The 25,847-nt window shown below is 38.4% G+C and overlaps 1 protein-coding gene across 2 annotated transcripts in view; it reads left to right on the forward strand.

Moving 5' to 3' along the window:
• Nucleotides 1–6,243: 6,243 nt before the first annotated feature.
• Nucleotides 6,244–25,847, forward strand: part of MERTK (MER proto-oncogene, tyrosine kinase) — a 136,259-nt gene continuing 116,655 nt past the window's right edge. For both annotated transcript variants that reach the window (XM_020987554.2, XM_020987562.1), the window contains exon 1: nt 6,244–6,689. In XM_020987554.2, the coding sequence (XP_020843213.1) occupies nt 6,617–6,689 (73 nt within the window). In that variant the 5' untranslated portion in view covers nt 6,244–6,616. The remainder of the gene's footprint in view (nt 6,690–25,847) is intronic.

Below are 25,847 nucleotides of genomic sequence, written 5' to 3' on the forward strand. Positions count from 1 at the left end.
TTCCAGAAATAAGTAGTTTCACTGTACTCTACCTTCATCAGATCTCATTCGGAACATTTTGCTCAGGTTTGGCTGCCACAGTTTAAGAATAATTTATAAGCTGGAGAAGGGCCAGAATAGTACAACCAAGATGGTGAAAGGCTTTGAGTTCATTACATGTGAGGATTAGTTGAGGGAACTAGGCATGCTTAGCCTAGAGAAAAGAAGACTTACTGGGGACACAATAACCATGTTCAAATATTTGAAAGGCTGTCATGTGAAAGACATAGGGCAGCTAGGTGGTGCAGTGGATAGAGTACCAGGCTTGAAGTTAAAAAGACCTGAATTCAAATCCAGCCTCGGACACTTACTAGCTGTTTGACCTTGGGCAAGCCACTTAATGTTATTTGCCTTGGTTTCCTCATCTAGAAAATGAGATGAAGTATCTTCAAGTATCTTTGCCAAGAAAACTCCAAAAAGGATCACAAAGAGTTGGACATGAACAACAACAGCAATATGTGGAAGAGGAATTAGATCCATTCTATTTGGCCTTATAGAGTAGAACCAGAAGCAATGGGTGGAAGGTGCAAAGATGTTTGATGTCAGGACAAGCTTCTCTTAACATGTTAGTTTGAGCTATCTAAAAGGAGAATGGGTAGCTTGCCTTGAGAGGCAGTGAGTTCCCTCTCCTTAAAGGTCTTCAAGAAGAGGTTAGATGAGTACTTGGAGACCTATAGTGAGGATATCTTCATTTATGGGTTGGAACTGATAGTTGATCAGTTCCCTTCTAACTCTCACATTTTGTGATAGTTCCCAAAGTCATCTACAGCCTTCTGTGATCAATCTGAGGAGATGTTCTTAAAACATTGGCTTTTATACTCTTTCTACACACACACACACACACATATATACACTCTGAACTTTGGAAACACCAACAAACACCAACATTTTTACAAAAAAAATAGAAAAAGAGGATTACATATGAAAATACATATATCTTGTTTTATTCCTTGTTTATCAGGGGCCTGGTAATGCACTTCAACTCTTCTCTAGTACCAAAATTTATGCTCTTTAGTTGCTGAACTCTGATGAGTACCAGTCACGATAATTCCCATTCCAAGGGAGTAATTCTAAATTTCTAAAATATGCATGTCTTAGTGACCTGACTACAAGTGTCCTAAAAAATCCTGAGAGTGAGGAGTGGGATGAAGGAGATTCTTAGCTCAGACTGCTTATACATTAAAGAACTAAATATGTGTCTAGTCTTTTGCACATTTGTACAAGACTGGAAAATAAGCCCTCCCTGAAAGCATTTCTGGATTATTTGTTGGTTGATTTGCAAATAAAGCTTGTTCTTGGGAGCCTTGTACAAGGAGGGAGTCTAATCCACAATGGAAACAATGCTTCCTGTCACCTCCCTATCCTCCCAACAAAAACATCTGATCAGTGCTACAAGCAGGATTTTCATTTCAAATTGTTTTTCAATGGCTAACCATTTTCATGATTATACAGAGATATTTCTACCCAAATCTCCTGTTGTCTATGACAGGCCAGTGTCAAAGCATTTTTTTGATAAAGATGGGGAGCATCTGTAAACAATACATGTGATGAAGACTTAAAAGAATGTTTAGCTTAGAGAAGAATAAGGTGAACTATGGGACCATAGGCTATTCCAGTTGGAAGGGAACTCCCATGACATCTAGACCAATTCCTCTCATTTTACAGGAAAAAAGAAGTGTGTCCAAGGTCAGATTTTTAGGGGGGAGGGTCTGGACCAGTGATATCATTGCTGTAGGGAGTTCCCAGTAAGGAAGCTCCCTCCACCAATGCAACAATTCTGTAATTTATAGTCTTTGACTATTGTGTAACATACAGGCAGATAGTTATGGGCAGAACTAGGACCAGAAGCCAAGTCTAATTCCTAGTCTTGTATTTTTTTCTTTCCACTATAACATTCTGAATATTGCTGTATTCTGTGGTGGTGGTTGTTGTTGTTTTTTAATCTCCAGGAAAGGAGAGTCTTTACCATCCCATTATAACTGCTGTAATTTGAGTTTTTTTTTTTTAAATTTAAATCTATTTTGTTTCTTTCTTTCCCTATTTTGGCAACTTTCTCATTGTAAGTGTCACTTTCCTTGACAAATAACTGCATCTGAATTTTTCCATAAAGACAAAGGTTGTAAAAAGCATTTATCACTTAAAAATTCACTTGTCATCTGTTTCTTTATTAACTTTGAAGTTCCCTTTTGGCTTTCTGTAATTGGAGATTTTTTTCCATTGACTTTGTTTACCTTTGCATCTCTAAAAACCTATTATCTCCTTTCCTGATCCAGTTCCTATACAGTGACTCTAGAACTATTCTTGATTCTATGGTATTGGTTTGTACAACTGAGTGACATGATCTGTCTTGAATTTCAAATTTTGAACTACTTTTTATTTACTTATTAGTATTCTGTGATTTTGGGTCAAGCCAACTTGGCGTCTACATATCCTTTTATCTTTCCTATCAATAAATTAAAAAGCATTAAGTACTTAGTATGTGTCCAGTATTACTGATGTTGTTTGTCCTTTCTTCTCAAAGAGGACCAATGACATCAGGAAGGTGATGTCATAACTTGTAAGTGAATTGGATTTAAGTGAGGCAGGGCTGCACAAAGTCACCATCCTCACTCTTTCCCCCAAAGCCATCTGGGTCCAGCGTCAAGATACAGACCAGAATGACTAGAGATGGCCCTGATGCAGTGGGAGACCTTGACCTTTTTTTTTTTTATCTAGTACGATAGATATAGAACCAAAAGTGAAAGAGTCCCTGCCCTCAAGAAGCTTAATTGCATTTTTAAGCAAAAGGCTGTCTCTGTCTTACTATAATGCATTGAAGTTCCTTTTCTTGGAAATGTGAGAATTTTAAAGAATTGAATTCATTCTTTGAAAGGAATGCATGCTAAATGGAAAGTACTACATATAGTATGGAAGGTTTAAATAGTACTTAGAATCATAGAAAGTTGCAGGGGAAGGGACTTTGAGATCATCTAGTCCACATTTCTTTTAATCAGTTTACAGATAAGGAGACTGAGGCATAGAGAGGTAAAGTACCTTGCCCAAGGTCATATCATAGCTAGTAAGTGGTCCAGCCTGAATTTGACGGTAGGTCTGTAGTAAAGTGCTCTTTTATTTATAGTATACAATCTCCCAATTTTGTTGTTTGATTATCACAAAATTTTTAAAGCAATAGTTTTATTTGTTGCTTTTTGGTGAGGCTTAATTAAGTGACTTGCCCAGGGTCACACAGCTAGTAAGTGTTAAATGTCTGACATCACATTTGAACTCAGTTCCTCCTGACTCCAAGGCCAGAGCTCTATTCACTGCGCCACCTAGCTGCCTCTAAAGTAATAGTTTTGAAAATAAAACATGGTACATAGGGAAGCAGAGTAGTATGGTGGAGTAAAGCTCCGGACCTTGTGCTAGATTTGGAGTATGAGGATCTGACCAAGTCACTTAGGCTTTCTGGGTCTTTGTTTCCTTCCATGGCCAGTCACTTGACAAATATTTATTAAATATTTACTATATGAGGTACTGTGCTAAGTGCTGGGGATACAAAGGAAGCAGGGGAAATCAGCTCTTGCCCTTGAGAAGGGCCCTTTTTAATGGGGCAGACCACACATAAATAATTAGATATATGCAGAATAAATGGAAGGTAATTTTAGAGGGGAAGGCACTAGTAGCTGGAGAGACTGTTGAAAGTCTCCTGCAGGAAGAAGCATTGGATCTGAATTTTGAAGAAATCCAGGAGAACTAAAGAGTGGTGTGTCAGGGAGAACATTTTAGGCTTATAGGGCAGACAGTGCAAAGATGCAGATTGAGGAATGTTGCGTTCAAGTAACAGTAAGTAGGGCAGTGTAGATAAATTATAGAGTGGAGGGGAATGAAGTAAAAGAAGATGGGGAAGGTTCTTTTCAGTCTAAAATCTGTGATCCTAAGCCTTTGCCCAACTCTATGAGCTTGGTAACCACCCAACCTCCCGAAATTCAGTTTCCTTATGTATAACTAAAGATTTTTATTCTATGTACTTCACAAAACCATTATGACAATCAAATTAGATCATATAAAGCATTTTGTAAAACTAAATTCCTATGTAAGTAAATATGGGCTAAATTATGTGGTTATGCTTTCTTTAAGTAAGGTACTGTATAAACTCAAGCAAATATCATTTCATATATGTATCCATAATAATAGCCAGCATTTATAAATCACCTTAAGGTTTGCAAAGAAAGCCTTATATATGTCATGTTATCCCAACTGATAAATAGTTAAAGGATGTGAACAGGTAGTTTTTAAAGAAAGAAATTAAAAATATTAACAGGCATATGAAAAAAAATGCTCCAAATAACTAGTAATTAGAGGAATGAAAATTAAAGCAACTCAGAGGTTTCATCTCATACCCATCAGATTGGCAAAGATGACACAAGAGGAAAATTAAAAATATTGGAAGGGTTGTAGGGAAAACAGCCACACTAGTGCACTGTTGGTGGAGCTATGAACTGTTCCAACCATTCTGGAAAGCAATTGGAAACTACAGGCAAAAGGTTATTGAACTTTTCTTATCCATTGATCCAGCAATGCCATTGCTAGGTCTAAACTCCCAAAGAAATCAGAGAAAGAGGAAAAAGATTCATATATTCAAAAATAGTTATAGCAGTTCTTTTTGTGTTATCAAATAACTGGAAACTAAAGGGCTGCCAATAAACTATGGAGTGGCTGAACAATACCATATATGAATGTGATGGAATAGTATTATGCCATAAGAAATAATGAAAGGGATGGCTTCAGAGAAACCCAGGAAAATTTCTTTGAATCGGTGCAAAATAAAGAGAACAGAACCAGAAGAGTGATTTATACAATGACAATATTGTAGACAGCCAACTTTAAAAGACTTAGGAACTCTGATCATCACAATGACTACCATAGGACTCAGGATGTAACATGCTACCCATCTCCTGGCAGAGAAGTGATGGATTCGGTACAGATTGAGACATTTTCTCTACATGGCCAATGTGGGAATTTCTTTTTCTCTTTCTTTCTTATAGCTTTCTCCTTTTTTTTAAACATGCGTTTTGCTTTTTTCTTTTTTTAAAGGGGAGGGGAAGGTGTGTGGGAGAGGTGAATATCTATCCATTTAAAAAAATTTTAATTTTAAAATATATCATTTGATCCTCACCATGACCCTGTGACTTAGATACTATTGTTATCTCCATTTGCTTGAGAAGGAAACTGAAGTAGACAAAGGTGAAGTGACTCACTCAGAGTCACACAGCTAGCAAGTCTCTGAGGCAGAATTTGAACTCAGGTCTTCCTGACTCCAGATCTAGCACTTCATCCATGGCACCACTACATGTAATTTCTATTTACTTGAGCACTGTTTGTATAGCTCTTTTTGTATTTATTGATTATTCACTGTTATCTTTTCATGTGTCTTAACTCCCCAACTATGTGGGTTGTAGGAGGATGGGTTTTAGAGGTGGAAGGAGCCAGCTAATCCAAACCTCTCATTTTTTGAGGAGGAAACTGAGGTTCAGAGGATAAGGGCCATGCCTTTACATGGGAAGGAGCAAGTAGCAAAGGAAGAATCCTAACTCCAAAATCAAGGCATGCTCTTCCCATTACACCCAACTCTTTGATCATGCGTCTTTGAATTCTCTTTGCCCCTGTACCTATTAGAGTATGCCCTGTCAAACGAACGAGCACGTATTAATCTCCTACTATGTGCCAGGCAGTATGCTAAGCACAGTGTATACAGAAAAAGGCAACAGATTATTCTTACTCTCAAAGAATTCGCAATCAATAAGAAGTGAATGAGTATTTGTCGATTGATTTTTTTATATATATATTCTTTTTTGAAGGTTAAAAAAACTGCTTTTCTTTTTCTTCGCTTAAAATAGATCTGGACACTGTCCCAACTGAGAGGTTAAGGGAGGTCAGAGTCCGCCTACAGTATTTTATCCTCGGGCAACACACACACACACACACACACACACACACACACACACACACACACACACACACACACACACACACACACCCCCGATGGGGCTAAATCAGATTTACCCGGGTGAAATGTCTGGTCCTCTACTTCCTCAGCTCCCACCCAGCTGAAACTGAGTGCCAGCCCCTGAGCTGATGCTCAACCCTCTTCCCCGCCCCTTTCCTCTGCTCCGCCACCCCTCCACCCCTCCACCCCACACAGGCCCCCCCCCCGGAATTTCAAACTCTTAGGTGGCTGCAGAGTGGGAGTTACAGCCTCAGAACTGAGCATGCTCAGTGACAGCCAGGGCAGGTTTCGCATGCCAGCGGCAAATTTTGGTGCCTAAACCTGTGGTTCCAGTCGGGCTGCTTGCCGCAGGCGCTCGGTGTTCCCTACTCCAGTGGAGCAGAGTGGGACTGAGTGGCTTCAGGAGGGAGTGAACATAGGGGCTTAATAGTTATTGGAGATGACTGGCCGGGATCTTCTCTGATACCCGTTTCTTCGTCCAGTGCACGGCTAGGGGCCTGTCCAGCTGTGAGAACCCCAGCACGGTCCCTGCAGTCCTTCGTGGCAGGCGGATCTCACTTTTTGGTTGGCCTGGAGCGAAGCTGCGCAGCTATGGAGCTGGGCTGGAGGCACCGGGAACTGCTTGTTCTCATCCAACTGGTCCTCGCACCAGTCTTCGGAGGAGGTGAGTGCAGGGAGCCCCGAGTGGCGGTCAAGCTTCGGCTGCAGGTCCAGGTGTAGGGATTGGGAAGGAGCGCGCTTTGCCAGCTTCTGTGTGTGTGCGTGTGTGTGTGCGCGCGCGCGCGCACGAACGCAGGCGTGCTTTTGTTTGCAAACGACTCCAGGCTACTCCTGGAGTTTTGCTTCCTTCCTTCCTTTCCTCTTACTTTGGTACTTGTGATCCAACAGAGTGCCTGGAACACAGTAGACGTTTCATAAAATGCTTATTGGTTGATTGATTGCTCCCCTTACACACACACACACACACACACACACACACACACACACACACACACACACACATACCTCCATGTCTCGTCCCCCGCCCCTGCTCCCACTCTCACTGTGGGAGCTTGGGGCTCCAAGGGCCAGATGCAGAGGAGCGCTTACTGTTCAGTTGCTTCTTTGCTTTGAAAATTGTCTTACCTGATAGCATCTTCCTGGGAGCGCCCAGAATTTCCCACGGATGAACATTATCCTTAGGAGCATAGATATAAAGTAAGGAGAGATGTTCAAAGTTGTAGTCTCTCTCGTTCTACAGTAAGGAAACTGAAGTTCAGAACTGTTAAGCCATTTGCTCAAGGTCACACTAGTGCACAGAGAGCTAGCTGTATTATTAGCTGCATTCTTGTGAGGTAAGGAAAAGGTGAGAAATATTCCTTTTCTCTCCTTCTATCAATCTCCGTCCCCTCCCTTTTATTACTGAGGGTGAAGAACTCCGAAAGACAAATCTGTAGAATCCACCTTAAAAGCCAAAGTCTTTGCAATGACCGTTAGACTCTACCAGCAGACACAAAAACTACCTGTCTTTAAGCCCCAAGCTGTCGAAGGGAGTTTGGAGATCAGTAACAACTTACTTCAGGTTGAGTAATGCTTCAGATAGGAATAATAGAATGTAGTTAACCTATACGTTAGCTGTTACAGTAACAACTGCATAGGAGTGCATATATACATACATACATACACACATACATATACATACATGTATATATAGATATATAGATAGATATAACAGTTCTTCCTATCTGGACTTTAGAGATCATCTTAGTCCAGTCCCCTCAGTTTTCATATGAAGACACTGAGGCCCAAAGAAGTTTCATGATTTTAGCAAACTTATAGTGGTAAGTAGCAGAGCTGAAGCATACATAATATTTACAGAATAACAGACTCAGAGAAGTAGAAGTCCAACCTATACCTAAATGAATTCCTTCTACATTATATCTAAGTAGCCATCCAGCCTTTGCTTTTAAAGATCTTTTCAATATGTTAGATTTAATGTTAAACAAGACCTTGGTTCAGATCATTCCTCTGACAGTTGCTAGTTCAGTCAAACATTTATTAAACACTTACTATGTGCCAGGCACAGTGCTAAACAATTCACTTAACTTCCCTCAGACTCAGCTTTCTCACCTGTAAACTGGATTAATAATACCTGAAGCATCTACTTCAAATGAGATAATGTACGTAAAGTGTTTTTGCAAACTTTAAAATGCTGTATAAATAGTTATTTTTGAAGCCTCTAGTGAAGAAGAACCCATTCACACCAGAGGCAACTTCTTCCACTTTGGTATAACTATAATTATTAGAGATTTTTTCTTTACCTGAAGCCAGGTCCTCTGATTTCAAATTGAGTGTACTTTCCACTATGCCTTAGCTGCCTCTCTATGAAAAATGCTTAATACCGTTTAGACCTACCTACAGTAGAATGAGGTCTGGACCCTAGTGTCAGAAGATATGGGTCCCATATTTAACCTTGAATCACCTTGAATTTAACCTTAAATCACCTTTGGGGCCTCAATTTCCTCATTTTTAAATGATACTCTATATTGAGATTCATGGTAGACTTTTCCCTGTATTGAACACTGAAACGTAATGGAATCCATTATGTCTTGAGCTTTATTGTTGCAAGGGCAGAATTCAACAGCTTTTCTAAATATGATAGCCTCTCTCTCCATCTCTAGGACTTTGAAAAGAGTTACTTGCAACCTACAAAACATCAACAAAAAAACCCTTAGCTTTTTTGCTAACTAAACATATACCAGACATTTTTCCTTAGCTAAGTGGTTTCTCTTCTGGGCCACATGTGGTTTCCATCTCTTTTCATGATGAATGTGGTTAGCTGATAGATTCGGGGTATAGCTACAGATATTAGCTTTTATGCTCCCTGATGATGTTGAAGAAGTTTTTAGGAATCCATGGAAGCCTTAATTTGTGATATAAATCCTGTATTTTGAAACAATTCTGAATAGTGTCCCTTTTTGCATATGGATTACCTGAGACTAGATGCTTTAGTCTGAGGAATGTGGCAGTTTAAGAATTCAGGAAACTTAGCCGTCCATGGCAATTAAAGCCAATTTAGGCAATAAAGGCAATAAAAAAGACTTTAAAAAAAATCCAAACAAAAAAAAAAGCGAGCTTAAAGAAATCTCCTGAACTTTAGCCTGAACTTTCAGATAAAATCTGCCTTAAACATCAGCTGCATTGGGCTGTTACTGAGATTGGTCCCAGACAACCTTGGAGTAAAATGCAAGAACTGAAAATAAATTAGTCCTAACTATGTGAACATTGTTTTAAGGAGGGCAATAAGATGATTATAAAAGGGGGAGGGGACTCTTTTTTGTTTTTAATCGGCAGTAAAACCTCCTGCACATGGTAACAGGCTTTGGTTTGATAACCATAAAAGGCTTTGCCTAGATCTAAAAGATGAAGGGAAATTCTTATAAATTGAATTTTTAAAATTGTTTTTTTCTTGTGACTTGTCAGTTTGTTAAAGCAAGTTATTCTCAACCTGAGATCCATGAACTTGTTTTTTAAAAATATTTTAACTGTATTTCAATGTAATTGACTTCCTTTGTTATCCTATGTATTTTGTTTTATGCATTTAAATCAGAGAAGGGTCCATAGCTTCACCACACTGCCCTCAGGAGTCCATGGCACACAAAAAAAGGTTAAGAAGTCCTGTGTTAAAGCAACAGCAATTTTGATCTTTTGAAATTCTAAAGTATTGTTTCATTTCTAAAGAAGAGAAGGGCATTCTCACTACCAAAACCTAAGAGGAAAAAAAATCATATTAGGAAATATATTTAAAGGTAGAAATTGGGTCATACTGAAGTTAGGCTTTCCCTAGTTCTAAGATGTACATATTGCTAATTTTATTTGGTAGAGAGGTGAAAAAAGAGGAGGGGGGGAAAGGTGGAGCCCACAGGAGAAAACTGAATGAATGAGATCCATGGAGCATTCAAAAATATTATTTTAACCGTTCGATTCACCTCCCACCACCAGACTTTTAATGGGATCTTCTAAACAGAAAAGAGATTCATTGGTTTGCTTTCCCTTCCCTTCCCTTCCCTTCCCTTCTCTTTCCTTCCCTTTCCTTCCCTTCCCTTCCCAGTGACTTGTAGGGGGACTGCCAATAGGCAGAGATACAGGATAGAAACAAAGCTTAATCACAAACTAGATAGTTCCTGAAAAGTGGGAGTCTTATCTGTTTGTATCACTAAGCTCTAACTTTAAAATCAATCTAGAGTATCTTGAATGAATTTCTCTCCAAAACTAGATTGTATCCAAAGACTGGGTACATAGAATACTTTGATCCCCACCTAAAGCACTACAGAGAATACACTTATTGATTTGAGATTTGGGAACATGTCCCTACACTTGAGAAAACAGGAGCAATTTGAAGTGTTGCAAAACCAAGGATGGTGACCACTAGTTTGACTCTAAGGTTCTTACTAATTGGTGCCAACTAGTAGAGTAGCTAAGAGAAAAGGTGAGTCCATAGGTAAAATGAGTTTCCCCTTTCTCTAGCTTTTATTTTCATTGTCTACACTGTAGTTCTTCTGGTTTTGGAAGTCTTACAGTCAGAGAATTAGTCTTTCCCAAATGCAGAATGTATCAGGATACATTATGAATAGTCTGTTAGTATGGAAAGAGTGCTTGCTACCTTGTTAGTCAGAGACTCTAGATTCAATTCCTGTTCCTATCTTGTGTGACCTTGGATAAATCCCTTAATCTCTCTTGGTCTTAGTGTCAGTTTCCTCAGAGACCAAAAGCTTTCTAAAGCTTCCAGCTTTGAACATAAGAACTCAGAAGGTAGCTGTTCATTGTGAAAACTAAAGGGTTGTAATTAATCATAAAGAACTTTTCTTTAAATTGCAGAGAATTTATTAACTACTAATGTTTCTCTGGAAAAACTTTTTCTTAGACAAAATGTGTTAAAGCCATTTCTTCATCCACCAGAATGTAGTTGGTATCTAAACATGAAATAAGGAGGCATTCTTGATATGATAAACAACAAAGCAGTAATTAAGGACCAAAACTTAAATAGGAAAGTCTCTTCTTGCTTAGCTCACCTTTTTTTTTTTGAGAACAGGTTTGTTTGAGAACACCTGGCAGAAAATGCAAAAGATTTGTACCTAAGCCTACAAACAGTTGGGTCACTTTTTTTTTTGAAGACTAATTCTGGGTCCAAGACTTTAGCTTTGTGCCCTTAGAAGAATAACTTAACCTCTGTGGGCCCTAGTTTCTTTATCTGTGAAATGAAGAGGTAAGCTCTTTGACAGCAGAGACTATTTGGCAATTTTATTTTTGTGTCCCCTGGGTCTAAAGCAGTTCCTGAAACAGAATAGGTGCTTAATAAATGTTTATGTATTAAGTGTTTAGATGATCATTCAAATGGAAGCCTTCTAACTCTAAGATTGTGGAACCTATAATCATTTTCTTTATTCTGAAAAATATTTTGCTCGTTAACTTATAATGTCACAAGTCAACAAAGAAATGATTTAGAAATTAGAGCTTTGAATTTGATGATTTCAGGAAAAATAGGTCATTCCAAAATTCAAATAACAGAGGAATGTCAAGTTAACATCAGTGGGTGAGAGTTTCAAAATAATCATTTGTGATAAAGTTCCCTAAAGCAGTAACAGTGTCTGAATTGCCGCCAGTTTTGTTTTGTTGTATTTTTTTAACATTCAAATTTCTTAGCCACTTTGTTGGATGTTTTAAGCTATGATGGTAGCATTAACCACTGAGAAGAGAGACAGCAAAGAACAAAAAATTGAGACGATTATTAATCAGAGAATGATGATGTGAAAGCTTCATTTCTAGAACTATTTTAGAAAAGTCTTTACTTGTTCTTGTTCTGTTGAAACCCTCTCTTTGAACTATCTTGAATTTACAGACCAACATTCTTGAAACATTTTCAGCCTGACATATGCCTGTTAGCAAAATTCAGGATGGAACTGGGAAATTCTCCAGCTCAATCAAAGGCCCTCAAAGCATTGAACTGAATTATTCAAAATTAGCACCATGCAGTACTACCCTAGTGGCTTTTCATGTGCTTTTAAATGAACTTATAAAAGTAAAGCTGATTTTGGTCCAAAGTAATTTCCCCCCTAAATTATCTCCATATAATTACTGGCCTTCTCCACTTTCCTAACCCAAACTACATTTTCCAAAGGAGGATATTCAGTAATGAGCTATGAGCTAAGATAGAAAACCAGAATCTCAGCATGTTAAATTTGGAGAAGGTTGGAGCTGAGATAATGGTGATGGTAAGACTTTGGGTTATAGACAGATAGTGTCATGCTGCCTGTTGGCTTAAACTTCTCCTCCAGTGCGTAGACTTTTAACTTTTGTCTTAGAGCAATCAATGTCAGCATTGTTTAGACCTACCATTGATGACAATTTTCTCTAGAGCCTTCCTTCTTTCTTCACTATTTCTCCTGTTTGCCGAACCCAAAAATGCGTAATAGGAAAAGCAAATTCCATAGTGTCTTGCCCTTCCCTCTTTAGAAAAGTTATTTCATTGTTCAGCATCTATAAAGGAAGGGGGTCAGATTAATTCAGGGATTCTTAACCTTTTGGGTGTCATGGACCCACCTTTAGTATGGTGATGCCTATGGTCCCTTCTCAGGATAGTATTTTTAAAAATGTAAAATATAACATATTGGATTATAAAGGAAACCAATCAAGTTGAAGTAGGTATCAAAATTAAAAAAAAAAGTAGCTACTTCATGGACCCATGGATCCTTTAAGTTCTAAGCTTCTTTGGTCCATGTGTATTTGAACAACTCTAGGAATTCAGCAAATAGGTTGAGACATTTGTTTTTAAAATACTCATGTCCTTAGCTTCAGCATCAGTTCTGAATTTTGTCACATGAACTTTTTACTCTATCATTCCTCTAATTTTGGTGTCTAGCTTTGCGCTGGGTTGATAGGGTCAAAATTGGTTTCCATTTTTTTCAGTCATGTCTATTATAGTTTTACTGTTTTGAGTCTTTGCCTTCAAAATCTTTATATTATAAGGGTATGTGTGTTTAAAAAGATCTAGTAACATATAGCATCAAGATAAAGAGAAGAGGCAAGAGTATCCCTACTAATGTTCATATGCTTTACAATTGTGGTAGAGAGAAATATTGTGATGTCATGTGGTAGTTTTAGAGGCAGGAAGACCTAAGTTCAACTGTTTTTTCTCACATTCATTAGCTATGTGATACGGGCAAGCTGTTTAACTTCCTTGGGAGGAATGGAGTTACAAACTGAAAACTTAAGCATCTCATGACCTTCTCATCACCGACACTGTTTTCTGTTTACCTAAAAGCAATAAAACTTCATAGATGCACCCTCACAGCAGACATTGGCATTTAATAGTCTATGTCATTTAAGGAGAAGAGACAGACGGGATGTGAGAGTGATGAAAGTGATGTATGGTACAGAGTACTGGACAAATTAGAGACATCCTCTCCAAACTAAACATTCAACTTCAACAAAAATTGTGGCCCTAAGGTAGGATGACTACTAGAAGACTTGATGTCAACAAATTAGAGTGCTTCTCCAGGCATGAACAGTTTGTTGCTGACTTGGAGGGAAAGCTGAGCCAACACACTATTGACAACAGTAGAGCAGAAAAGGAGTGGGCAGCTTTCAGAGATTTGCTGTACTGCACCACATTTACTCATCTGGGCCAGAATATTTGCAAACATCCAGACTGGTTGATGAAAATGATGGGGAAATTCAGAAGCTGCTAAATGAAAAAAGAGAACTCCACAGGTTTACTACCAGGATAGTTGGTCCATCTCTAAGAAGATAGTATTTAACTCCTTCAAAAGTAAAGTACAAGCTACACATAGAGAGATGCAGGATTCTTGGCACAGTAAGACGGCAGATGAGATTCAGTTTTACCCTAATACTAACAATCCAAAGCACTTCTATGATGCTTTGAAGGCTATTTATGGGCCAAAGACCTATGGTGCCTCTCAACTACTCAATACTAATGGAGCCACATTGTTTAATGATAAGGACACGATCCTGGAAAAATGGACTGAACATTTCTGTAGTGTTCTCAATGGACCATGAGGAACCAATGCTGAAGCCATTGATTATGTACCTCCAGTTGAAGTCAATCCCTCTCTAGCCAAACTTCTAACTGAAGAAGAGGTTTTGAATACTTATAGGCTCCTCTAATGGGGCAATGTGCCTGGTTCTGATTCTGTTCCAGCTGAGATTTACAAGTCAGGGGGTCCACTGTTTGTACAAAAGCTGAGTAAAATCTTCTAGGTTATATGGCAAGAGGAGATTATCCCCCAGGAGTTAAAGGATGCTTCCATTGTCCGTCTCTATAAAGGAAAAGGAAATAGGTTGTTCTATGACAACCACAGGGGATTCTCGTTCTTAAGCATTGCTGGCAAGATTCTTGCCAGAGTCCTCCTTTATTAAACCTGTTGGCTGGATGTACGTATAGATGATGAGGTTGATGCACACATTGCCAGAGCTAGGTCAGTGTTTGGAAGGCTCCAAAGGAAAATGTAGGAGAGAAGAGGTATTAAGCTGCCTACTAAGCTGAAAGTCTACAGAGCCATCGTGTTGAACTCACTATTGTATGCCTGTGAAATCTGGACAGTATACCAGCACCATGCCAGAAAACTGAATTGCTTCCACTTGAATTATCTCAGGAAGATTCTGAAGATTACCTGGCAAGATCCTTTCTTGAGCTCGACTGCCAAGCATTCAGATTCTGCTGCAGAGACTACAACTCCAATGGGCTGGCCATGTTGTTCAAATGCCAAATAAATGTTTACCTAGATAGTTTACCTTCTATGGAGAACTCACACAAGGTAAGCACTCACAAGGAGGTGATGCAAGGATCCTCTCAAGGTCTTTCTGAATAGCTTTGGAATTGACTGTGAGACATGGCAGACGCTGGCACAGGACCTCCCAGCATGGCGTGCCTGCATCAAAGAAGGCACTGTGCTCTATGATAAAGCAGAATTGTAGGAACTCAAAAGAAACACGAGATGCACACATTTAGAGACATCTTCACTCCAAATGTTCATACAAACTCTTTATGCCTCACCTGTTGTAGAGCCATTTGAGCTTGTGTTGGTCTGATCAGCCACAGTCAGACACACTGTACCTTGACCCCAAAATAGCATTGTCATTTTGATCCTCTTCAAGAAAGAAGGACAGCCAGTCAATCAATAAGATGTATCATCAAGATAAAGAGAAGAGGCAAGGATATCCCTACCAATGTTCATGTGCTTTACATGAACCTCTAGGGAGGTATTGTGATGTCATGTTGTGGATTTAGAGTCCAGAAGACCTGGGTTCAAGACCTACTTTTAACATTTATTAGATACATAACTTGGCAAGCCATGTAACCTCTCTGTGCCTATTTCTTCATCTACAAAAATGGAATTGATAATACTGTAGTTACCTTCCTCATAGTGTTATTGTGAAACTTAGGTAAGATAATATATGGAAAAAGCTTTGTAAACTTTGAAGTGCTGTATAAATTGCCCTATTCACTGGCTTCTCCAGACGCCTTGCCATTGTGGCTGTCTTACCATCCTGCCCCTTCAGTTCTTGAATTCCAGTTCTTGATGCTGTTTTTGCAAGGAATGTAGGGTGCCACTCACCACAATGTTAACTTTCCAAACCAAATTGCCTCTGCAGTTTCTGTGTGAATTGTTTCCCCCCTGCTTAGCACAGTGCTGGACACAGATACTTGCTCCTTTCTTCCTTCCTTCCTCCCTCCCTTCCTTTCTTCCTCTTTCTCTTCCTTACTTTAATACAGGGAAAGGTAAAGGGGAAAGATTTTTTTTTGGCTATCTGTGAGTTTGCATTTAAGTTCTGTTTGAAGCCTTGTAAGCCTAAGTACTTGTAAGAGGAACTTTTGACTCTCCTCTAGGAAAGTTGCATAAACTTATATTCCTAGATGCCACCTGAGGGAAAGCATTTAAGTCAGGTTAATTCATAGGACTTCTGAAGAATGCCTAAGTCTCACTTGAATGGAGACAAATGAGTCAGGAAAAAAAGAGCCCCACCCCCATTCCTCACAAAAGTGTGACCTTTGTCCCATCAAGAAAGCCCCAGCATAGGAACTACATAAGATAAGACAAGTCATGTGTATAAAAAAAGTCCAAAACAAGGCAGTATACAAAGGTCAAATGAGTAATGTTAACCAAGAGTCCTAGAAGAATACATCTCCCTCAGAATTGAGTTATGGCTCTTTTAGAATGGATTACCCAGGGCCAGCATGAAACTTTCTTGTTCTTTCTGGCAGTCCTGTGGTTGGAATGCCTCCAGGCCATTTAAGACTTTCTGTTCTTTGACCCAGATCCCACAATCCCTTCGGTCCTTCTACACAAAGGGTCTCCTTAGGGACTTTGGTGACCTTTTCTTGCTTTATTCTGTCATCTTTATTTTCTATTCTAAGCAAACCATCCCAATTTTTTCTCTCTCTCAGCACCTGGGAAAAATGTTTGTCAGACTTGGTCATCGGCTTCCAGAGAGTGTTTTGAGAGGATTCAAAATGGCATTCATATGCCTTTTTCCTTTGCCCTTTCTACTTCCCATTTCTTTTGTAAGGAGAGTGGTCCCAGTTATGAAATCATCATGGGGTTTATGTGAGCCTCTCTGAAAAAAAGTATTCATAGGAACATCATTTCTAATAGCAAAGAGTTGGCAACAGCTCATGTGTTCAGGGAATGGCAGGGCTAATTATGGTATATGAATGTAATGGAATATTATTGTGTTGTAAGAAATGCTACACATGAAAAAAACAACCCAGGAAACTAGGTGGTGTAGAGGAGAATGCAGTGGACTTGGACTCAGGAAGGCCTGAATTAAAATCCTGCTTCAGGTATTTATCAGCTGTGTGACCCTGGATAGGTTAGTTAACCTGCTTCCCAGGACTGTTATGCGGCTCCACTGAGATAATATATGTAAAGAGCATTGTAAACCTTAAAACGTTATTATTATTTTATTACAGTAGGCTTATATTATGCAGATTGAAGAAAGTAAAACCAAATCATCATACTTGCTACAATTATGTAAACAATCAAGTATATGATCTGGAAAAGATTCCATAAATGAGATTAATTTTTTTTAAAAAAAGGTTCTAATGGTAATTTTGAAAGAAATGATTTTGTTATTATCTTATAAGCTAATTTGCACTTAAAAATTTTTTTCTTAGCATATTTGAAATATTTGTGTCTGCTTGATACTTACATTTACTTTAGTATTTCAAATGATGAGAGTTGTACAAAAATAAATGAGCTTCCTTAGGAAGGTATAGAGTCTTTTTCCTGAGAGGTCTTCAAGTCAAGACCGGATGGACTACTTGTTTAATATGTTGTAGGAAGGATTCTTAGTTAAGTATAGGTTAGACTGGATGGCCTTTAAAGTCCCTTCCAACTTTGAGGTTCTCTGATCTTTGATCTCCCAAGGGAGGAGAAAGAATGGAGTGTGTTCCTCTTTAGGCAGGCGCCTTTTTAAAAATTAGATTTAAAAATTTTTTCTTTTTAAAAATATATTTTGTTGATGTCTTTTTTCTTTTTTTTTTGTTAATTAATTTATTTTTAGTTTTCAACATTCACTTCCACAAGATTTTGAGTTCCAAATTTTCTGCCCATCTTGCCCGTCCCCTAACCCAAGATGGCATGCATTTTGAATACCCCTTCCTCCAATCTGCCCTCCCTTATATTACCCCCTCTTCTCGTAACCCCTTCCCCTTGTATTTTCCTGTAGGGCAGGATAGATTTCTATACCCCATTGCTTGTATGTCTTATTTCCCAGTTGCATGTAAAAACAATTTTTAACATTTGTTTTTAAAACTTTGAGTTCCAAATTCTCTCCTTTCCTCCCTCCCCACCCACCCTCATTGAGAAGGCAAACAATTCGATGTAGGTTATACATGTGTAGTAATGCAAAACACTTCCATAATAGTCATGTTGTGAAAGACTAACTATATTTCCCTCCTTCCTATCTCACCCTCTCCATCTATTCTCTCCTTTGACTCTGTCCCTCCTCAAAAGTGTTTGCTTCCGATTATACTCTCCCCCAGTCTTCCCTCCCTTCTACCATCTTCCCCTTTCTTATCCCTTTCCCCCATTTTCCTGTACAGTAAGATAGATTTCCATGCCTAATTGTGTATGTTACTCCTTCTTTAAATCGAATCCAGTGAGAGTAAGATTTCACTTATTCCCTCTCACCTCCCCTTTCTTCCCCTCCACTGTAAAAGCTCTTTCCTGCCTCTTTTATGTGACTTAATTTACCCCACTTTACCTCTCCCTTTCTCCTCCCAGTACAATCCTCTCTAACCCTTAATTTTATTTTTTTGGAAGACATCATCCCTTCATATTCAACTCACCCTGTGCTCCCTGTCTATATATATTCCCTCCAACTACCCTAATACTGATAAAGGTCTCATGAATTACAAATATCATCTTTCCATGTAGGAATGTAAACAGTTCAACTTTAATAAGTCCCTTATGATTTTTCTTTCCTGTTTACCTTTTTATGATTCTCTTGAGTCTTATTTTTGAAAGTCAAATTGTCTATTCAGCTCTGGCCTTCTCATTAAGAATGCATGAAAGTCCTCTATTTCATTGAATATCCATTTTTCCCCTAAAGCATTATACTCAGTTTTGCTGGGTGGGTGATTCTTGCTTTTTTTTTTTTTTTGACTAGGCAATGGGGTTAAGTGACTTGCCCAGGGTCACACAGCTAGTAAGTGTTATGTGTCTGAGGACAAATTTGAACTCAGGTCCTCCTGACTCTAGGACTGGTGCTCTATCCACTATGCCACCTAGCTGCCCCACTGATTCTTGCTTTTAATCCTAGCTCCAGAATATCATATTCCAAGCCCTCTGATCGCTTAATGTAGAAGTTGCTAAATCTTGTGTTATCCTTATTGTGTTTGCACAATACTTGAATTGTTTCTTTCTGACTACTTGCAATATTTTCTCCTTGACCTGGGAACTCTGGAATTTGGCTATAACATTCCTATGAGTTTTTTTGGAGGAATCTCTTTCAGGAGGTGATCAGTGGATTCTTTTCATTTCTATTTTACCCTCTGGTTCTAGAATATCAAGGTAGTTTTCCTTGATAATTTCTTGAATGATGATGACTAGGCCCTTTTTGTGATCATGGCTTTCAGGTAGTCCAATAATTTTGAAATTATCTCTCCTGTGTCTATTTTCCAGGTCAGTTGTTTTTCCAATGAGCTTCTATTTTTTTCATTATTTTGGTTTTGTTTTATAATTTCTTGATTTCTCATAGTCATTAGCTTCCATTTGCTCCTTTCGAATTTTTAAGGAATTATTTACTTAGTGAGCTTTTGGACTTGCTTTTCCATTTGGCCAATTTTTCTTTTTAAGGCATTCTTCTCCTCATTGCCTTTTTGGACCTCTTTTGCCACTTGGGTTAGTCTAGTTTTAGGGTGTTATTTTCTTTAGTATTTTTTTGGGGTCTCCTTTAGCAAGCTGTTGACTAGTTTTTCATGATTTTCTTGCATCCCTCTCATTTCTCTTCCAAATTTTTCCTCTACTTCTCTTACTTGTTTTTCAAAATCCTTTTTGAGCTCTTCCCTGGACAGAGACCAATTCATATTTTTCTTGGAGGCTTTAGATGTAAGAGCTTTGACTTTGTTGTCTTCCTCTGGTTGTATGTTTTGATCTTCTTTGTCACCAAAGTAAGATTCTATAGTCTGAGTCTTTTTTGTGTTGTTTGCTCATGGTCCCAGCCAATTACTTGAGTTTTTAACTCTTTGTTAAGGTAGGGCTCTGCTTCCAGTGTGGAAGGTGTACTGTCCCAAGCTTCAGGGGTTTTGTGCAGTTGTTTTCAGAGATACTTCTAGGGACCTGTAAATTTTCAGTTCTTCCAAGGTACTACGATCAAAGGAAAGGTGTTTACTCCTTTCCTGGCCTGTGCTCTGGTCTATGAGTGATCACAAGTACCCTTTTCTGCCTTGGAACTGTGAGGAGGATTTTCTCTCCACAACCACTACAAGCTCCACCACACCAGCACTCCTCCTTGCCCCAGGACCACCATCCAGGACTGTGACCCAGATTCAACCATGGGCAAAGCAAGAGAATCCTGCCTCAGCATCAGCAAAGAGATCCCTGCAATCCCCCTCTCATCAGCCTCTTGTTCCCCTCACCATCTGTGGGCCAAGAGCTCAAGAAGCAGCAGTTGCCACCACCACCCCCGGGGGTGCACCAGGGCCAGGGCCAGACCACCCTCCTCTCTCACCCAGGTCCATTGACCTTTCCTACTGACCTTCTAAATTGTCTTTGGCATTTATGTGTTAAGAAGTTCGAGAACCACCACAGCTGCTGTGATTTAGTCCCCTGATGCCTGCTCCAGGTTCACTGGGGTCCCCTCTTTGCCTACAAGGTTCATTCTGAACTGTGTTCCTCTCTCAGCCCAGTGCAACAGACATTTCCCATCAATCATCCAGGTTGTCTTGGGCTGGAAATTTGTTTCACTTTGTCTTTTTGTGGATTCTGCTGCTCTAGAATTTGTTTAGAGTCATTTTTACAGGTATTTGGAGAGGTTTGGGGGAGAGCTCAAGCAAGTCACTGCTTTTACTCCACCATCTTGGCTCCACCCTGATGTCTTATTTCTACATCATAGTCATTTCCCATCCTACTTCTTATCCCTTTTTTTACCACTACCGTTGTGACAACAAAAAACAATTAAGCAAAAACATAAAATACAGAGCTTTTTCTAATAATATTTAAAGAATATTCTGGTCTAGGAATCTCCCATCTTTCAGCTATAATGATGGAGATATGTTACGTTGTCTCTTCTTTAGTATCTTCATTAGTTTTTCCATTACTCAGAATTCAGCTTCCTTTTGGTGATTTTTTTTTTCATTTATCTTGTTGTAGTCATTGTGCATATGGTCCTCTTGGTTCTACTTATTTCACTCTGTATCCATTCATATAAATTTTCTCATGTATCTCTGAAGTTTTCATATTAATCATTTCTTATATTCATATACCATAACTTTTTAAGCCATTCCCCAGTCAATGACTGTTGACTATGTTTCTACTTCTTTGCTACTACGAAAACGTCTGCTAGGAGCTTTGGTTGTATCTTCAATCTTCTGGAGGTATATTTTGCCCAGGTGTGGGCTGACTGCTGAATCAAAGGATGGAGAGTTAAAAGTAAACAAATAAAATAAAATTCAAAGTAAAAGGAATAAGTGCCTCACTTTGAGGGAGACAGTACCGACTTGAAAGGACAATATTCCTGCAGACCCTTCTACTAGAGAGAAAGAACAACTAGCTTAGTGTCTTCAACATAGGCCATCAATAAATATTTGTTGAATTAATTAATCATTCAGTCTAGAGAAATTTTGAATATTGAACAAGACTTTCTTTTGCTATAATTTAAGCTTTTTCCATTCGATTTAAATCCATTCATTTTCTTCCCTATTTTAATTTGGCTTTTTGCTCTCTCATTATAATTGATATTTTTCTGGTTATATGATTAGAATTGAATTTTTTCACTAAGACAAAGTTTGTGAAAAACATTCTAGGTAATTTTGTTTCTGCATTAATGATAATAGCTATTTATATAGTGCTTTAAAGGTTTGCAAAGTGTTTTACATATAGCTAATTTAATCTTTACAACTATGTGAGGTAGTTACTATATGCATCACTATGCCATTTTTACAGATGAGAAAACCGAAGCTCAGAAAGGTTAGATGATTTGCACATGGTTAAATAGCAAAGTATCAGAGTTAGAATTTGAACCAATATTTTCCTGCCTCCAAGTCAAGCCTTCATCCATTGTACTATGGTATATTCATATGGTATCTGCTTTCCATTTTCTTTTATCCTTAGGGAATGACAGCATCAGGTTTAATTCGAAAGAACACAGGATTTGGAGTCTAAAGAACTGGATTTGAATCCCCATTCTACTATTTACTCCTTGTATGACCCTGGGCAAGTTAACCATCTCTAGAGTTAAGTTCTTCATCTGTATAATGAAAGTGTTAGACTCAATGATCTCTCAAGGTCTCTTCTAGTTCTAAATCTTATGTGCAAGGCACTGTGTTAGGTAGGTATTATAAAGAGTACAGAAAATTATATAAGGTATAGATTTTAAAAATCTAGCTAGTGGTCTCCAAATCCCTCTTTTAGTGTCGTATGTAGGAGGGAAGACTTAGCTCTTAAGATTTGAAGATCAAATTTTAAACTGATAAGCAGAGGGAGGAAGCTCATTTATGCTTTTTCTCCCTTTGGGGAAAAAAAAAACATTGACTTCCCACTTCTAAAGCATTCCATTTCATTGTCTCCCTCAATTTCTTCTACTGCCAGTCTTTTCTTGACTCAGTGGCAAAATAGATTTTCTGTAAGTATTAAAAAAAAAAGCTACCTTTGGACTAAGATTATCCATGGAAAGTTTTACACCAAAGGAAAAGAATGTTTGAGAAAGTTGTGACCGCATGGAGAGCTATAATGAAAAACATTCTGTATCTTACTAGGTGGAATCTTGCTGCAGTAAATTATAGACTGGCATATTTATGTCCTCTTAGGCACATTTTCCCCTTCACACTCAGCTATTTAAAGAGACTTTCTGAGTAATGTCTTCTGTATCTTTTGGAGTACATTGGATCACAGATCTGGAGCTGGATGGGACTTCAGAGGTCATCTAGTCTAACTCTCTTATTTTACGGGTGAAATTGAAGCCCAGGCTGCTTAAATGAACTGCCTAGGATCACAGAGGTAGTATCAGAGGTGGCATTCAAATCCATGTACGTGGTGCCTCCCAATGATCTTTACATTTTTTCACTAACAGCTTTCCCATTAGACTGGGAAGTCAGAAGGTTTAGGTTGGAGATTACTCTCTAAGACCTACTAGTGATGTGACCCTGGGAAGGTCATATAAGTTCTCTGAGCTTCAGGTGCTTTATCCATAAGGTGGGGATGATAATACCTGTACTACCTATATCATAGCATTGTTAAGAAGAAAACATTCACATTGTGATATTATTTGGGCCAGGGCACTTTTGTGATTTAATTATCATGGAGGGTAAGTGTTGTTGCCAAATCTCCTTGGCTGGAATGTTGCAGGTGTAGGTGTAGCAGTAAGGAAAGTTATCTTTAAAAAATCTTTTATTGTGTCTGCAAATAAAAGAACACACAAGGAGTTATGAGGGCAAGTCCTGGCAGCTGAAGCTAAGATCCAGGCCTGTCTGGATTTTCTTTATGCCTCTCATAATATGACTGCATCCCAATGCTGTTGGGGTAGCAGCTTGCCTTTTTTTTTTTAATAAAATCAAATTGTTTATTAAAAACTTAATAAACATTTAACATTACAACCAACTATATTTGCTAAGTAACTATATAAATTTAGTTAATTTCAGCACACTAAGTAGCATAACTCAGTATTCTTTGTCCTTTTTAAAAATAATTTGATTTTCTTAAATTCTGAGCTCAAACACCAAATCAAATGGGCATTTCCATGTACATAATAAAGCAGAAAAAATAGGATTGAACATGAAACTACAAATCTCTAACAGCTTGTTTTTTAAAAAGTATATAATAAATTCAGCATATAACTACCAAAGCTGTTCTGCTTGTCTGTAATTCTTTCACGCTGTTTTTCCTTTCTGTGCATTTAAAAATGCTGCAAAGTTCCTCTTTTGGGGGGGGTTGTGAAACTAAATTATCCCCATCCCCTCTTGCTTTCCACCTACTTAAAAAAAGAGAAACAAAACCCTTTTAATAAATATGCATAATGAGGCAAAACAGATTAAATATGTTGGAAAATATAGTATGTCTTATTCTATCGGCTCTCAGAAGGTGGGTAACATGTTATCATCAGTCCTCTGGAATAGCAATGGGTCATTGCATTGGTCAGAATTCTTAAGTCTTTTAAAGTTTTTTTTTCTTTACAGTGTTGTTATAGTATAAATTTTTCTCCTGGTTCTCACTTCACTTTCTATCAGTTCATATAAGTCTCCTCAGGTTTGTCCAATCCGTCCCTTTCATCATTTTTAAGGAATAGTAGCATTCCATTGCATTCATATACCATGACTGGTTCAGCCATTCCTCAGGTGATGAGCACCATTTGTTTTCCAGTCCTTTGTTATCACAAAAACAATATTTTTATACATAGGGTCCTTTTCCTTTTTATTTCATTGAAATGCCTTGTAGTGGCATTTCTGGGTCAATACGTGTTCATTTCATGGATTTTCCTTCGTATGGTTGCGATCAGTGTGGGCTCTGTCATTCTGATTCTTTTTTTTCCCTTTGCATTATTTCATAAAGGTGTTTTCAGATTTCTTTGTATTCCTCATACTTATCTGTCTTATCTGCATCACTGTCTCCCATTATATTAATGTAGCATGTTATTTAATTATTCCCTTATTGTGTACCTTCCATTATTGTGCTCCTTCTCGTCTGATCTTGGCTGCTCTGATGTCCTCCAGCCTTGGGCACAAACCCTTATTCCCCATACCTCATCATATGAATGGAGGATGGCCTTTTAAAATAGACTTTATTAACAATGAAGGGAAAACAATAGAGTAAAATAATTTGCTGATTAGTTACATAGTTATCGCTGGCTGATCTACTTTTTAGCCCCAGCTCATAATAAATCCTAAACGAATGCCTTGTGACTAACTGACGATAGTGCTTTGGTTGATTGCTTTTCTATTCTTGGGTCTTTCCAAACCATCACAGTTGCACTTTGGCCGTCTTCTTCCTCTCACTAGCACGTGGAAGCTGCCCCTTAGACCTTACCTTGTTTTGCCAAGAAGGAGGACTCTGCAAATTTCTCAGCCATTTATAAACCATACCACCCTATGAATTCTCCCCCTCAATTCCTTTCCAACTCTCATATATCCCTTTATGTTTTATCTTCTATTAGAATGTAAGCTTCTTGAAGGTGGAGATTGACTTAACTGGCTTATTATTGAATCATCAGTGCTTAGCACAGAGTCTGGTCTATGATAAGCACTTAATAAATATTTATTCTTTCATTCATTTTCTGAACCGTTCATTCATTATTATTTCATTCATTTCATTCATGGGGCTTGGCCAAGAGGCATCATGGTAAATTGGAAAGAACACCCAATTTGTAGCCAGAAGACTTTGGTTGGAATCTGGCTGTTACTATGAGAGGTGGCACAGTGGCTTACTGGGCCTGCAGTTGGGAAGATTCATCTTCTTGAGTTCAAATCTAGCCTCAGACATTTACTAGCAGTGCGGCCCTGGGTAAGTCACTTAACCCTGTTTGCCTCAGTTCCTCATCTGGAGATGAAAATGGCAAACCACTCTAGTATCTTTGCCAAGAAAACCCCAAATGGGGTCATGAAGAATGGGACATGACTGAAAAACACCTTGTTGTAGTGGACAATGTGCTGGACTTGGAGTTTGGATTTGAATTTTACTTCTGACAATTACTATCTGTGTTGCCTTTGGCAAGGTACTTTAATCTCTAAAGCCTCGATTTCCTCATTTCTAAAACTTGAACTTATACCTGTGATATCTACTTCATAGGATCATTGTGAGACAAATGAAAAGTGCTTTGTGGACTATAAAGCACTGTATAAATATTTCTTCCTTTTCATCCAGTTCTGTTGACAAGGTTCTCTCCTGGATTCTCTTCTCATTTTCCTCTATACTAGTTTGCTTATTGATGTCATATCAGCTCCCATGGTTTTAATTATCTTCTCTATGCAGATAATTCTCATGTTTATTTATCCAGCCCTAACCTTTCTCCTGACTTGCAGTCTTTCATCTTTAGCTGCCTACTAGGCATCTTAAACTCAACATGTCTGAGACTAAAATCGTTATTTTTCCTTCAAGCCCTTCCTTCTTCC

Source organism: Phascolarctos cinereus, unplaced genomic scaffold (genome assembly GCF_003287225.1).
Source record: "Phascolarctos cinereus isolate Bilbo 61053 unplaced genomic scaffold, phaCin_HiC Scaffold_2;HRSCAF=192, whole genome shotgun sequence".
Lineage (NCBI taxonomy): Eukaryota > Metazoa > Chordata > Mammalia > Diprotodontia > Phascolarctidae > Phascolarctos > Phascolarctos cinereus.